The following is a 13,636-nucleotide window of genomic DNA, read 5'->3' on the forward strand; positions in this document are numbered from 1 at the left end:
GTATTCATGTGTTGCATGTTCATGAAATTTACATAATCATAAAGTTCAAACAACAACAAGCCTAAATAAGAACATGGTAGACAGTCAGGTCCTTACCGGTGTAACACGAGAAAATTACTCCCACGAGATTTTTACTCCGGAGTAAAAATTTCGTACGAAAATGTTACTCCCTTTACGAAACAAGTACTCCCCCAATACACGAGAATATTACTCCTCACGACAGGTGAGTTCCGAGTAAACATTTTGTACAAAAATGTTACTCTCCGGTCAACTTTATGTGCAGACCCAGAGACGGAAGCCATGTCCCATCCCCGTGTCATCACAATGGCACGTAAAAGACCTTGGTCATTCTGCCATAAGTGCAGGTGGCTGAATACACCTAAACACGCAGACACCTGGGTAGCGCGACTCCGTTGCTGCTAGCTTTCCACTGGGAGGAAGCGACCGGCCGAATTTCCCAGCGATGGGACAATAAAGTAATGAAAATGAAAATGAAATGAAAATGAATAAATAACGAATAAATTACTTCACCCTAACACGAGCAATTTAACTTCCCATGCCAGGTGTACGAAATGTTTACTCCCTTGTCCCCTGTTAATCTTGGTGGTGGAAGGGGTGGAGTGAGGGTAGCGCGACATTCGTTTGTGCGAGAGCACATAATATTGGCATTATCCCTTCGCCCGCATCCCATTTTCGCGTACGAGATTTTTACTGGAAGTAAAAAAAAATGGGGAGTAAAAATTTCGTGGAGGGAGTAATTTTTTCGTGCCTTGGGGAGTTCTTTTCTCGTACGAAAGGTGTACTCGGAGTAAGAATTTCGTACGAAATTTTTACTCCGGAGTAAATTTTTCGTGGAGTAAAAATTTCGTGTTACACCGGCACTAGGTATATATTATGCAAAAACAGTCAATCAGTTTAACACAACGACTTCTCTGAATATCCTCTACAAGAGGCATTTTCATACCTCCGTAATATATGATGGATGATTTATTTCCATTAGCTCTGCAGGAGGCACGGGGATCAGGCTGTTCATTTTTGGTAAATGACCAAGTGACTCGAGGGGATGGTCTTAATTATCCCATGCAGAGATCTGGCCAGTGAGACGGTGATTCGAACCGTTTTCACGGGAAGGGCTGTCCCTTTAAGTCAGTATAAAGTTCTATGTTCCACTTCTAAAGAATTAAGCTTCAAGTTTGGTATCTCCTTTTTTTTCCCCTCGAGTCAATTCGATCCTTCGCACGACTAAAGATTAAAACTGAACAATTACTGATAAGTCTTCCCCCCCCCCCCCCCCCACACACACACACACTACCAAGGAATAGTGTAGGCTTTTTTGACCGTCAGTCTTTAACGCAGGCTTACCGATGTATGCACATTTTGAATTATCAGAAATACCAAGCTCAAGCGCCTGTGCTTCCGAAATGGGTCAATCCTCATAATAATTGTGGCCAGCTGCAGATAGAGTGCTTTCCCTTGCCACGCGGAAGTGTGTCAGAATTTGGGCTTCACACATATTTTACGAACCTTGGCATAATTAACCAGGCTATCCCTTCAGTTGTGTCGTTGGCTTCGTCTTGTTCAACCGCAGAGGAATTTATCTTTACAACAAGGATGGCGTCCACCGTAGGAAGCGAAGGGAAGGAGAAAGGGAAGGAGGGAGGTGAGAACGAGGTGACATTCGCCGCGCCGGACTGTCCGGTGGAGAAGGTGACAGTTTACCCGGACCGTGCCGAGGTGTGTCGCCGGGTGGAGGCGAGCCTGGTTGCTGGACTCAACCAGGTCGTCATCAAGAATCTGCCTGACATGGTCGATTCCGACTCCATCAGGTACACTGGAGCCTTCGTGTTTTATGAACCACAGAATTGACTTAGTTTATTGTGGTAACTGGGGTATCATATCTATATCATTTGTGCACTGCAATTAGTGTATTGCTCATAGTCCTAGACCTGTAGTGAGTATAGATTTATAGATCCGCCTCCCAAGTCCCTGCCCATTTTCTGTCATACAATGATACAGTTCTGACGCTTGAGACTGAGATGTCTGCTTTTTGTTGGTGTGCTCAGTGTTGTCGTGTATAGCCACCTGCATGCCGCATCCATTTGATTTGATGTGTAATTAAGGTTTATTTTACAGTTTAATTTACTTTAAACTTAAATGTGCAGTGTGCAGTCTATCGATCTATTCTTGAAACTCTGTGCTGCATCATGTGTCACTGAATATCAGAAGACCAAGGTGGTTCAAATACAAAGAACTTGGGGTCCTAAAATAAAGAATAAGTGTTAAGATACAATAATTTACACAGGCTATGTACAGTACGTCTGAAAAACGAGGGTCCTATAACTCTTAGAAGGGCGGGGATGTAGCTCAGTTGGTAGCGCGCTGGATTTGTATCCAGTTGGCCGCTGTCAGCGTGAGTTCGTTCCCACGTTCGGCGAGAGATTTATTTCTCAGAGTCAACTTTGTGTGCAGACTCTCCTCGGTGTCCGAACTCCCCCGTGTGTACACGCAAGCACAAGACCAAGTGCGCACGAAAAAGATCCTGTAATCCATTTCAGAGTTTGGTGCGTTATAGAAACACGGAAATACCCAGCATGCTTGCTCCGAAAGCGGCGTATGGCTGCCTAAATGGCGGGGTAAAAACGGTCATACACGTAAAAGCCATGGGAGTTTCAGCCCATGAACGAACAAACAAACTCTTAGAAAGGAGTAAGTCTTAATGGGTTGGGGGGGGGGGGGGTGGTCTTAAAAGGTGGGTTCCACTGTATGTTGCATCGTTACGTCATCCCTTTTCTGGGGCTTTTCTCTCGCGTGGCGTGTGTGTTTGCATGTTTGTGTGCATGCATGCGAGCCTGTGACAAAAGGTCGTTGGCAATCAGGACTGAAAGTGACAATTTCCAAAATGGATTTAAAGTGTTCAGTTTGTGCATGTTTTAAGTTGTGTCCTTTGGCTATCTGGAAACATGTGTTAAAAGATACTTTGAGCAACACTTGACATGATTTTATCAGTTGTTAGTCGAATAATTTGAGATTGTTGGTTGTGACACAAGACAAACTAGTTCACAAAAAATAATGGCAAAAACATCTCCAAAGTTTAAAACAACAGTTAAAACTTACTGAAACAAAGGTATATAACTATCCCTGTTAAAATTCATCCAAGATTGTCAAAATATATTGTGTTTATATGATGTAATAATATGTCCACTGTGACAACCAACACTCACACATCTTGATTATTTCCACTCGCATCAAATAGAACACCAAAACTGACCTCAGTTTTTTTTTTTATATGTCAAATACCTTTATTTCCTTCAATCAATACACAAAATAATTGTCATAACATGACAGCATGAACATGGGTACACATTTGTGCTGTTGGTTGTCGCTAAACAGGAATGGACATATTCTGATAAATGAAATCTGCAAGATTTGGATATAAAACATCAGATATAGTAGCAGCTAACACACATGGCAATGTTGTTTTCCTAGAATTAAAGAATAAAAAAGAACATGTCTTTTGATATTAGTTACAAAAACATCATTTCCGCTGTTGGTTGTCACCACCCTGCAATGGACATACTTTTAAATGTGAACAATAGTCAAAGCAGTAGTTGGTTGTGACGATTCTGTCGGTCGTGATGTTATTATCAAACGGACATACTACAGTCTCTTACCTTCACGTGTTCGTGTTGCCATTTTTGGAACTGAAAGCGAGGCTCTCCTTACATCCGGCATGTTCCGGTTTATGCAAAAGCTAAGATCGGACCAGCTACGCATTGTGTAGTGGAAAAATCGGTGAATCTTTGGTCGTGACGTTCGGACAAACTATCAGCCACGGCACACATTTTTTTCAAAATACCGGTGATGTTCAAGCTTTCCAATATGCAGTATATAGTTTTATCGTTATTACTGTTGTTTATAAAGGAAAACATGTTTAAACTTGTCCAGGAAGCGATCAGGTGAAAACAAAAAAAAGATAAATGGGAAACACATCGGTGGGACATACGCGAGTCACAACCGTCTGACTGATTCTTTTGGGTCAAAATCATCCGACTTTACAACAGCTTAACCATAATGTTGACTGAGGTGTATTTTTCAAACCTCAGTTGTGTGGTTACTTGCTAAAAATTAGTGCTTATGATTTTGGATTTTTTTTTTATCAACAAAGTAGGTGAACACACCGGACACGTTCTCAGGAGGGAAACAAAGAGAATATATATATATATATATATATATATAAAACATCAGAAATTGTGAAAGAAACAATTGAAAGTCAGCAGAGACTTTCTTCCGAGATTTGTTAAAATCTCTTAGCAGAGATAGAGAGAGAAGTAATATATACATATATTTATACTTTTTTTTTTTTTTTAAATAGCATCCAGATTCACAGACATCAACATGTTGTCATATGTATCTCTCTTGGGTATATTCAAAACAAGAAACGAACACAAAAATAGTAAAGCTTTTGTGAAAACATTTTATTTTCTTTGCAAATGCACAAGGGTATACTGAACGACCTTTTGTCACAGGCTCATGCACATGTATGTGTTACTGTTATTGTGTGTGTAAGTAGTGTGTGTGTTTGACAGTGTGTGTGTGTGTGTATGTGTTTAAGAGAGAGAAACAGAAGCAAGAGAGAGGGAGAGAGTATGTGTGTGTGTATGTATACATGTATGTAACTTGTAAGTGTGTTTGTGTGTGTCTATCCATGTGCGTGTGTGTTTTCTGTTCATGAGTGGTGTGTTTGTGCATGTTTGATGCGTGTGTGTGTGCAGATGTGCGTCTGCGTGTGGTCTCTCTCGCTTTGTGACAGGTGAGACGGTGTGACTGTTTCAAGGTGGAAGGGAATGGTCACTTTGTGACAGGTGAGACGGCGTGACTGTTTCAGAGTGGAAGGGAAGGGTCACTTTGTGGCAGGTAAGACGGTGTGACTGTTTCAGAGTGGAAGGGAAGGGTCACTTTGTGACAGGTGAGACGGTGTGACTGTTTCAGAGTGGAAGGGAAGGGTCACTTTGTGGCAGGTAAGACGGTGTGACTTTTTCAGAGTGGAAGGGAAGGGCCACTTTGTGACAGGTGAGACGGTGTGACTGTTTCAGAGTGGAAGGGAAGGGCCACTTTGTGACAGGTGAGACGGTGTGACTGTTTCAGAGTGGAAGGGAAGGGTCACTTTGTGACAGGTGAGACAGTGTGACTGTTTCAGAGTGGAAGGGAAGGGCCACTTTGTGACAAGTGAGACGGTGTGACTGTTTCAGAGTGGAAGGGAAGGGTCACTTTGTGACAGGTGAGACGGTGTGACTGTTTCAGAGTGGAAGGGAAGGGCCACTTTGTGACAGGTGAGACGGTGTGACTGTTTCAGAGTGGAAGGGAAGGGCCACTTTGTGACAGGTAAGACGGTGTGACTTTTTCAGAGTGGAAGGGAAGGGCCACTTTGTGACAGGTGAGACGGTGTGACTGTTTCAGAGTGGAAGGGAAGGGTCACTTTGTGACAGGTAAGACGGTGTGACTTTTTCAGAGTGGAAGGGAAGGGTCACTTTGTGACAGGTGAGACGGTGTGACTTTTTCAGAGTGGAAGGGAAGGGCCACTTTGTGACAGGTGAGACGGTGTGACTGTTTCAGAGTGGAAGGGAAGGGTCACTTTGCGACAGGTAAGACGGTGTGACTTTTTTAGAGTGGAAGGGAAGGGTCACTTTGTGACAGGTAAGACGGTGTGACTTTTTCAGAGTGGAAGGGAAGGGTCACTTTGTGACAGGTGAGACGGTTTGACTGTTTCAGAGTGGAAGGGAAGGGAGCGGCCACAATAACGGAAGTGGTGTTCCACACGGAGAGCGTTCCTAAGGGCGAGAGCGACGTGTCGGCACGCGAGCGGGAGCTGGAGGCGGAGAAAGAGTTTCTCCACAAGCAGAAGAAGGAGCTTGAGTCGGAGCTGTCTGTGCTGAAGAAACAGTGGGACCTGTTGGATGGCTTTGCTCAAACTGCATCCAAAGGCGCTGTGAGTAACCTTTGCTACCACTGTCAACTGTCATCGTACACGTCAACCCCATTTTATGGCCCCAACATCTGAGGAATGCGTGTTGCTGTGCCTTTTAAAGATAAGATAGATAAGAAAACTTTGATGTCCATTTTTATAATACGTATTTATACGACATCACAGTACATAACATGTTGACATCACTGTGCAGGGTGGCAAGGAGGGGGAGGGGGTGGGGGGCATCCAGCTTGACGAAGGGTTCTTCAAGGGCCTCAAGGACTTCCTTCACCTCTACAGCGCGGAGGGCAACAGCCTGGAGACCAAGCAGCTGGAGCTGCAGCGACGTCTGGCCCTGGTCGACGACAAGGTCAAGGCTAACGCTGAAAACTTCAACAAGTTCCGCCAGGACCGGGACACCGACAATGAGATCAAGTCAGTCGCCCCCCTTTGTCAACATTTAAAAAAAATTGTACTCAAACGATCTAGAGGCTTGTCTGTCTTGTTTTTTTAAATTTATTCTGATTATAGTTATGAAAATACAGCAACAGCAGTGGTAAAGTGTTGATGAGAACCAGGAATGTCAGGTAATGTACGATTTGTCTGAGAGAGATAACAGCAGAAGGTATTGTTAAGTCGTTAGTCTTACCAGAGTGGCGGAGACATCGCAGGATGTTGCTCCTCATCTCATGCCCTCAATGATGATGATGAGTTGCAGGTAGTGTTGGTAGACCGGCACGGTTGGCCTAGTGGTAAGTCGTCCGCCCTGTGATCGGGAGGTCGTGGGTTTGAACCCCGGCCGGGTCATACCTAAGACTTTAAAATTGGCAATCTAGTGGCTGCTCCGCCTGGCGTCTGGCATTATGGGGTTAGTGCTAGGACTGGTTTGTCCGGTGTCAGAATAATGTGACTGGGTGAGACATGAAACCTGTGCTGCAACTTCTGTCTTGTGTGTGGCGCACGTTATATGTCAAAGCAGCACCGCCCTGATATGGCCCTTCGTGGTCGGCTGGGCGTTAAGCAAACAAACAAACAAAGGAAGTGTTGGTCATGGTTTAGTGTACAGAGCACGGCTAAATGATGATAACGATGATGATGATGTGCAGGAAGTGTATCATCGTAGTGGACTGTAAAGAGCCGAGCAAAGTGTCGTTGATGGTGTCCTACGTCACGCTGTCTGCCTCCTGGAAACCAAGCTATGACATCCGCATGTTCACTGCTGAGGACAATCTGAAGGTTATAGTCTTTCTGTCGATCTGTCTGTCCGTTGGTCGGTCTGTCTCTTTGTCTGTTTTTCTGCTTTCTGTCTGTCTGTCTGCTTTCTGCCTCGTTGTTGTGTCTGAGTCGTTTTGTGATGTCCACATCCTCACTGCTTTATACGAGCATTTACATAGGTTTTGATTACTTCCAGATATGGCATAAGCCTGGTTGGTGCTCGTCATTTAAATAGGTTTTGATCACTTCCAGCATTTACATAGGTTATGATTACTTCCAGCATTTACATAGGTTTTGATTACTTCCAGATATGGCATAAGCCTGGTTGGTGCTCGTCATTTAAATAGGTTTTGATCACTTCCAGCATTTACATAGGTTATGATTACTTCCAGCATTTACATAGGTTTTGATTACTTCCAGATATGGCATAAGCCTGGTTGGTGCTCGTCATTTAAATAGGTTTTGATCACTTCCAGCATTTACATACGTTTTGATTGACTTACTTGACTTGTTCCTGTAGACTCCCTGTGGAGCATAGGGCCGCACCTGGCTTCCCGTATGCTTTCACCAGCACGCGTCATGAGCTCTTCTAGAGAGGAACCTTCCTGACTGGGCTGTTGTTGGTTTGTTTTTGTTGCGGTTTCTGTAGCAAGTTGGTTTTTTGGCGGGGTGGAGTTGCTAACCCCACGCCCAACCCTCCTCCTTTATCCGGGCTTGGGACCGGCTGAAAGACCTTTAGGGTGCATCCAGGCGGAGTTTACGTTTTGATTACTTCCAGCAATTAGATAGGTTTTGATTACTTCCAGCAATTAGATAGGTTTTGGTTACTTCCAGATATGGCTTAAGCCTGGTTGGTGCTCTACATCCTCACTGCTTTATACGAGCATTTACATAGGTTTTGATGACTTCAAGATATGGCATACGCCTGGTTGGTGCTCGTCAAATTTAGAGGTCATGCACCGAGGGGTTGAGTTTGGTTAAAACAAAATTGCCATGTTATCAAGCTTTTTAAAGGAAGATATTTGAAATTGATAATGCTATACTCTTAGGGTTTGATTAGTAGTTCCCAACATGACACAAGCCTAGTTGACCCTTGTCAAATTTCAAGGTCACGGTGGGATGAATAATGATCTTTTTAATCTCCTGGAGCCAATTAATGGGACTCACAATAGAAAAGAATGTTATTATTATTATTGTTATTATTATTTTATTATTATTATTATTATTATGAATGTTGTCTCCAGATCACGTACTACGGTCAGATCAGACAGTCGACGGGTGAGGACTGGACGGACGCCAAGCTCTACCTGTCCACAGCCATGCCCAGCATCGGGGGCGAGGTCCCCGAACTCTTCACCGCCGAGCTACGACTGCGCAAACCCCGCTCCTCGTCTGCGTAAGTTGTGGCGGTGACTTGTTAGATTCAGGATTTTTTTCTTTAAGCTTGAACACAAGTATGTTTTTTGATTCATTAATGTCAATGCGGTTGTATAGCACTGTCTCGAAACTAACGCGATAGTCGGACAGAGTTGCGCCCCTGGAACGGCAGGTAGTTCTGGTTTGTGTTTGCAAAATGGAACCGCATGACAATACGCCCTTCAACTTCTTTACCCACGTAGTTTGAACAGCAGACACAGTAACGTTTCCCTCCACCACTAAACTTCTTCTCACGTTCAGCCAATTTGGACGTAAACAAAACAACCGGAACTACTCGCCGACAGCGGGGTTTAACCACTCTGTCTACTTTTTACATGGCACCACCTGTTTTATGTCACCTCCCAGTGGGCATGTTGTGTCCTGTTGTTATTCACATTCTGCCATGCAGGACTTCTACTGATGTGTAACTTACCATATTTCTGGAACTGCAAGGCCTGCAGCAACAATCTAGCTTTGTAATGCCAGGGTAGTGACTGGCATTTTCAGGGCAGTGGCCGGCATTTTCAACCCAGCTCTGCTTTATTGACTCTGGCAAGCTGGGACCGACGCCTTTGAATAATTTCAGGCATGGCGCCAAGTCCAGGGCTGTGTGATGAATTTCAGGGGTTGCGCGTAGTCTAGTGCTTTGTCATGAATTTCAGGCGAGGCACCAAGTCTAGTGCTTTGTGATGAATTTCAGGCATGGCACCAAGTCTAGTGCTATGTGATGAATGTCAGGTGTGGCACCAAGTCTGGTGCTGTGTGATGAATTTCAGACGTGGTGCCAAGTCTAGTGCTGTGTGATGAATGGTTTGGCGCCAAGTCTAGTGCTGTGTGATGAAAGGCGTGGCACTAAGTCTAGTGCTGTGTGATGAATTTCAGGCGTGGCGCCAAGTCTAGTGCTGTGTGATGAATTTCAGACGTGGCGCCAGGTCTAGTGCTGTGTGATGAATTTCAGACGTGGCGCCAAGTCTAGTGCTGTGTGATGAATTTCAGACGTGGCGCCAAGTCTAGTGCTGTGTGATGAATTTCAGACGTGGCGCCAAGTCTAGTGCTGTGTGATGAATTTCAGGCGTGGCGCCAAGTCTAGTGCTGTGGGATGAATTTCAGGCGTGACACCAAGTCCAGTGCTTTGTGATGAATTTCAGGCGTGGCACCAAGTCTTCCCGCTCCTCTAAAAAGTATCAAGCTGCATTGGAAGAGGAAGAGCCGTACATGATGTACTGCGCCTTCATGGAGGATTCATCACCCTCTTCTCCTCCTCCTCCTCCTCCTCCCCCTCGTCCCGTCAGCCAAGCCACGGCAGCTGTGCGTAACAACTTGTGCTTGTGTTTTGCTGCACTCTTGTTGACACTCGTCTCTTCTGCAGGAGTTATGTCCCTTACATCTCAGTGTGGTCTGTAACAACATGTCTTCACCACTTCTTGTTTCACTGCTAACTCTGTTGTGCTCATGCCTTGCAGTGTATTCTAATCTTTCTCTCTTCTGGAGTGTTGTGCTCATACCTTCCAGTGTATCCTGATCTATTACTGTGCCAGAGTTTTGCTGTGCTTACAGTGTGTGAGTCTGACAGCTGGTGTCAGTGTGTGTTTGTGGTGGTGAGTATTAACCTGTCACAGACATATTGCTGTGCTAACAGTGTGTGAGTCTGACAGCTGGTGTCAGTGTGTGTTTGTGGTGGTCAGTTTCAACGTGTCACAGACATATTGCTGTGGTAACAGTGTGTGAGTCTGACAGCTGGTGTCAAGTGTGTGTTTGTGGTGGTCAGTTTAAACCTTCTATGTACAGTGGTATTGCTGTGAAGGACACCCTTGGGACCAGCCCAAAGTGTCCCTACAATGCAGGTGGCCTGTAGTGACAGGGTAATGTTGCTGACGATGTCAGACAAAGGGACAGCATTCATGCTGTGAGAGCGTAGAGACTTGTACAAAAGTCTGTTGTTGCTGTGAGTTTGTGCGAGGTGTTTCCTTGTTGGGAAGCAGCTTTCTTGTGTAACTTGTGTAAGACGTTAATGTGCAAAATGCCACACGGTTCGATTAAAAAAGTGCATATTAGATTAACTGTCTTCCCAGTTTACCATTTACTTCTCTGGTAAGCCTGCGTCGTCAGCACACACCTGTACAGCAGTGAGTCCTGGGGTGTCTACCCAGTTTACCATTTACTTCTCTGGTAAGCCTGCATCGTCAGCACACACCTGTACAGCAGTGAGTCATGGGGTGTCTACCCAGTTTACCATTTACTTCTCTGGTAAGCCTGCATCGTCAGCACACACCTCTACAGCAGTGAGTCATGGGGTGTCTACCCAGTTTACCATTTACTTCCCATTTACTTCTCTGGTAAGCCTGCATCGTCAGCACACACCTGTACAGCAGTGAGTCATGGGGTGTCTACCCAGTTTACCATTTACTTCTCTGGTAAGCCTGCATCGTCAACACACACCTGTACAGCAGTGAGTCATGGGGTGTCTACCCAGTTTACCATTTACTTCTCTGGTAAGCCTGCGTTGTGAGCTATCCTGTACGGCAGTGAGTCCTGGGGTGTCTTCCCAGTTTACCATTTACTTCTCTGGTAAGCCTGCGTCGTCAGCACACACCTGTACGGCAGTGAGTCCTGGACCCTGCGCGCCAGACAGGAACGAAAGCTCGATTCTCTCCACATGCGCATCCTGAACATCACCTGGCAGGACAAAGTTACCAACGGCACCGTCCTGGATACAGCTGAAACCTGCAGCATGTACTCCCTGCTGAAACCGAGACGCATGCGCTGGCTTGGTAAGGTAGTGGAGATGGATGATGGCCACATCCCCAAAGATCTCCTCCACGGCGAACTCGCGCAGGGAAAGCGTCCCACAGGCAGACCCAATTGTGCTACAAGGGCGTAGCAAGAGGGACCAGAAGGTTTGAACAACGACTTCAACATCTGGCAATCCACAGCATCAGAACGGTGAGAGTGGAGGAAGAAAGTGAAGAAAAGCCTCTCTGCATTAAATCAAACTCAAAGGGACACTTTCTCAGCTGTCTGAGACAAAGAGGCGATTAAGAAAAAGGCAGTCTGACAGACCGTCGTTGCGGTCACCTGTACTCAGTGCAGAAAGGACTGTCATTCCTGCCCTGCAGTATAGTGTGCAGTGTGTTTGTGTGTGGAATTTTTGCTTTTTTTTGTCATGTTTCTTTGCATGGGCTGATTTAGGCTGGAGGTTTTGATGACGAAGCGGGGACTGTAGACTGCAGGTGAATGGCACTGTTTTTCCGGGACTCTTCAAGTTTTACCTGTACATTTTTTCCAGGTTTGCTCGCATTCGCTCATTTAGGCTGAAGAGTTATTCTCTGGGAACAAGCGGTGGGTTTGAAGACGGGGATGCCGCTCTGCAGAGTGTAGGGTTTGCGGACGGAGGGGCCCCCATGTCAGACCCATCCATCAGCACAGCCGCAACCGCCGTGGCCAAGGTAACCTCCCTGTCTGGCCCACAGCCATCCTGCAGACATTTTTCTCTCGCTTTAGTCCCGCACTTTGAGTTTTGTTATGCGTGCTTGGTGTCAAGGTTATGTTGTAAAGGTTGTGTTGTGAAGATCAAGTTTTTCTCCTGCTTCAGTATGCGCTTGAAGTTTTGTTCTGAATGCTTGTGAAGGTCATGTTGTAAAGGTCATGTTGTGAAGGTCGTGTTGTGAAGGTCTCAGCGTTTTCCACTTGTGGAGGTTGCTGTTCTCCACAATGTAGAATTTTGATGATTGGTTGTTGTTGTTTTTTCAGTGTGTTCGAGTTCTGATGATTGGGTTGTTTGTTGTCTTTTTTCATTATTAGTGTGCTTTTGTCTGGAATGGCCATCACTTTTCTGTTGCCAGTTTTAGAACAGATTCTTTGACCCGTGTTTATGGTCTGTCTTCCTTATTGATGCTTTCATTGTTTGTGGACTTGATGTCTTACAAGGTGGGTTGAGTGTATGGCACAGGGTTCCACAACAGGCTTATGTCCACTTTCTTTGCTTTTATTCTTCAGAGAGTAATTTGTGCAAAATGTGGATGTGTGTTGCTCAGTTTTATGTCAGAAAAGCGGAGAGCAATGGTAAGTTGTTGCTGTGAGTCGTTGTCAGTGTTCTGATGTCTGCCGTAAAGGCACGGTTTGTTGCTGGGTGTCGTCTAGCAAGGCAGCTTGCAGCATTCCTGTGGTCCAATTGTCTCCGTTGTTGCTGGCTCTCGTATAGCAAGGCACTGAGGTAGCTTGCAGCATTCCTGTGGTCCATTTGTCTCTGTTGTTGCTGGCTCTCGTATAGCAAGGCAGCTTGCAGCATTCCTGTGGTCCATTTGTCTCTGTTGTTGCTGGCTCTCGTATAAGCAAGGCAGCTTGCAGCATTCCTGTGGTCCATTTGTCTCTGTTGTTGCTGGCTCTCGTATAGCAAGGCAGCAGTTGCAGTATTCCTGTGGTCCAATTGTCTCTGTTGTTGCTGGCTCTCGTATAGCAAGGCAGCTTGCAGCATTCCTGTGGTCCAATGGTCTCTGTTGTTGCTGGCTCTCGTATAGCAAGGCAGCTTGCAGCATTCCTGTGGTCCAATGGTCTCTGTTGTTGCTGGCTCTCGTATAGCAAGGCAGCTTGCAGCATTCCTGTGGTCCAATTGTCTCTGTTGTTGCTGGCTCTCGTATAGCAAGGCAGCTTGCAGCATTCCTGTGGTCCAATTGTCTCTGTTGTTGCTGGCTCTCGTATAGCAAGGCAGCTTGCAGCATTCCTGTGGTCCAATGGTCTCTGTTGTTGTAGCTTCCTGCTTATATTTGGTTGCTTTTCAATATGCCTCAGTTGAAGGCATGTCAGGGTCGTTTAACAAGGCACTCTTTTGCCTTAAATGTTGTCAATTGTTTTGCTTTTGTTGTGCTGGAGGAAAGGGGATAGCAGGCAACAAGGCCAACTGACTTTTCTTCTTATGGGTTGGATGCCACTCGGCCTTTACAAAACGTGTTGCTATGTTTTCTGACTTGTGAAGATTGACTTGCGGAAAGAACATAGACATGTTTTTTTGGAGAACGAATTGCAGAAAGAACACAGACATGCAGG

At 45.5% G+C, this 13,636-nt stretch overlaps 1 protein-coding gene across 1 annotated transcript in view; it reads left to right on the top strand.

Annotated features, from left to right (window-relative positions):
* The first annotated feature begins 1,485 nt into the window (after positions 1-1,485).
* The window catches only part of LOC138961138 (protein F37C4.5-like), a 34,172-nt gene continuing 22,021 nt past the window's right edge, over positions 1,486-13,636 (top strand). The window contains exons 1-7 of the mRNA XM_070332737.1: positions 1,486-1,826; positions 5,770-5,986; positions 6,177-6,397; positions 7,069-7,198; positions 8,422-8,573; positions 11,880-12,039; positions 12,639-12,655. Coding sequence (XP_070188838.1) covers positions 1,612-1,826; positions 5,770-5,986; positions 6,177-6,397; positions 7,069-7,198; positions 8,422-8,573; positions 11,880-12,039; positions 12,639-12,655 — 1,112 coding nt within the window. The 5' untranslated portion in view covers positions 1,486-1,611. The remainder of the gene's footprint in view (positions 1,827-5,769; positions 5,987-6,176; positions 6,398-7,068; positions 7,199-8,421; positions 8,574-11,879; positions 12,040-12,638; positions 12,656-13,636) is intronic.

Source organism: Littorina saxatilis, linkage group LG3 (assembly GCF_037325665.1).
Source record: "Littorina saxatilis isolate snail1 linkage group LG3, US_GU_Lsax_2.0, whole genome shotgun sequence".
Lineage (NCBI taxonomy): Eukaryota > Metazoa > Mollusca > Gastropoda > Littorinimorpha > Littorinidae > Littorina > Littorina saxatilis.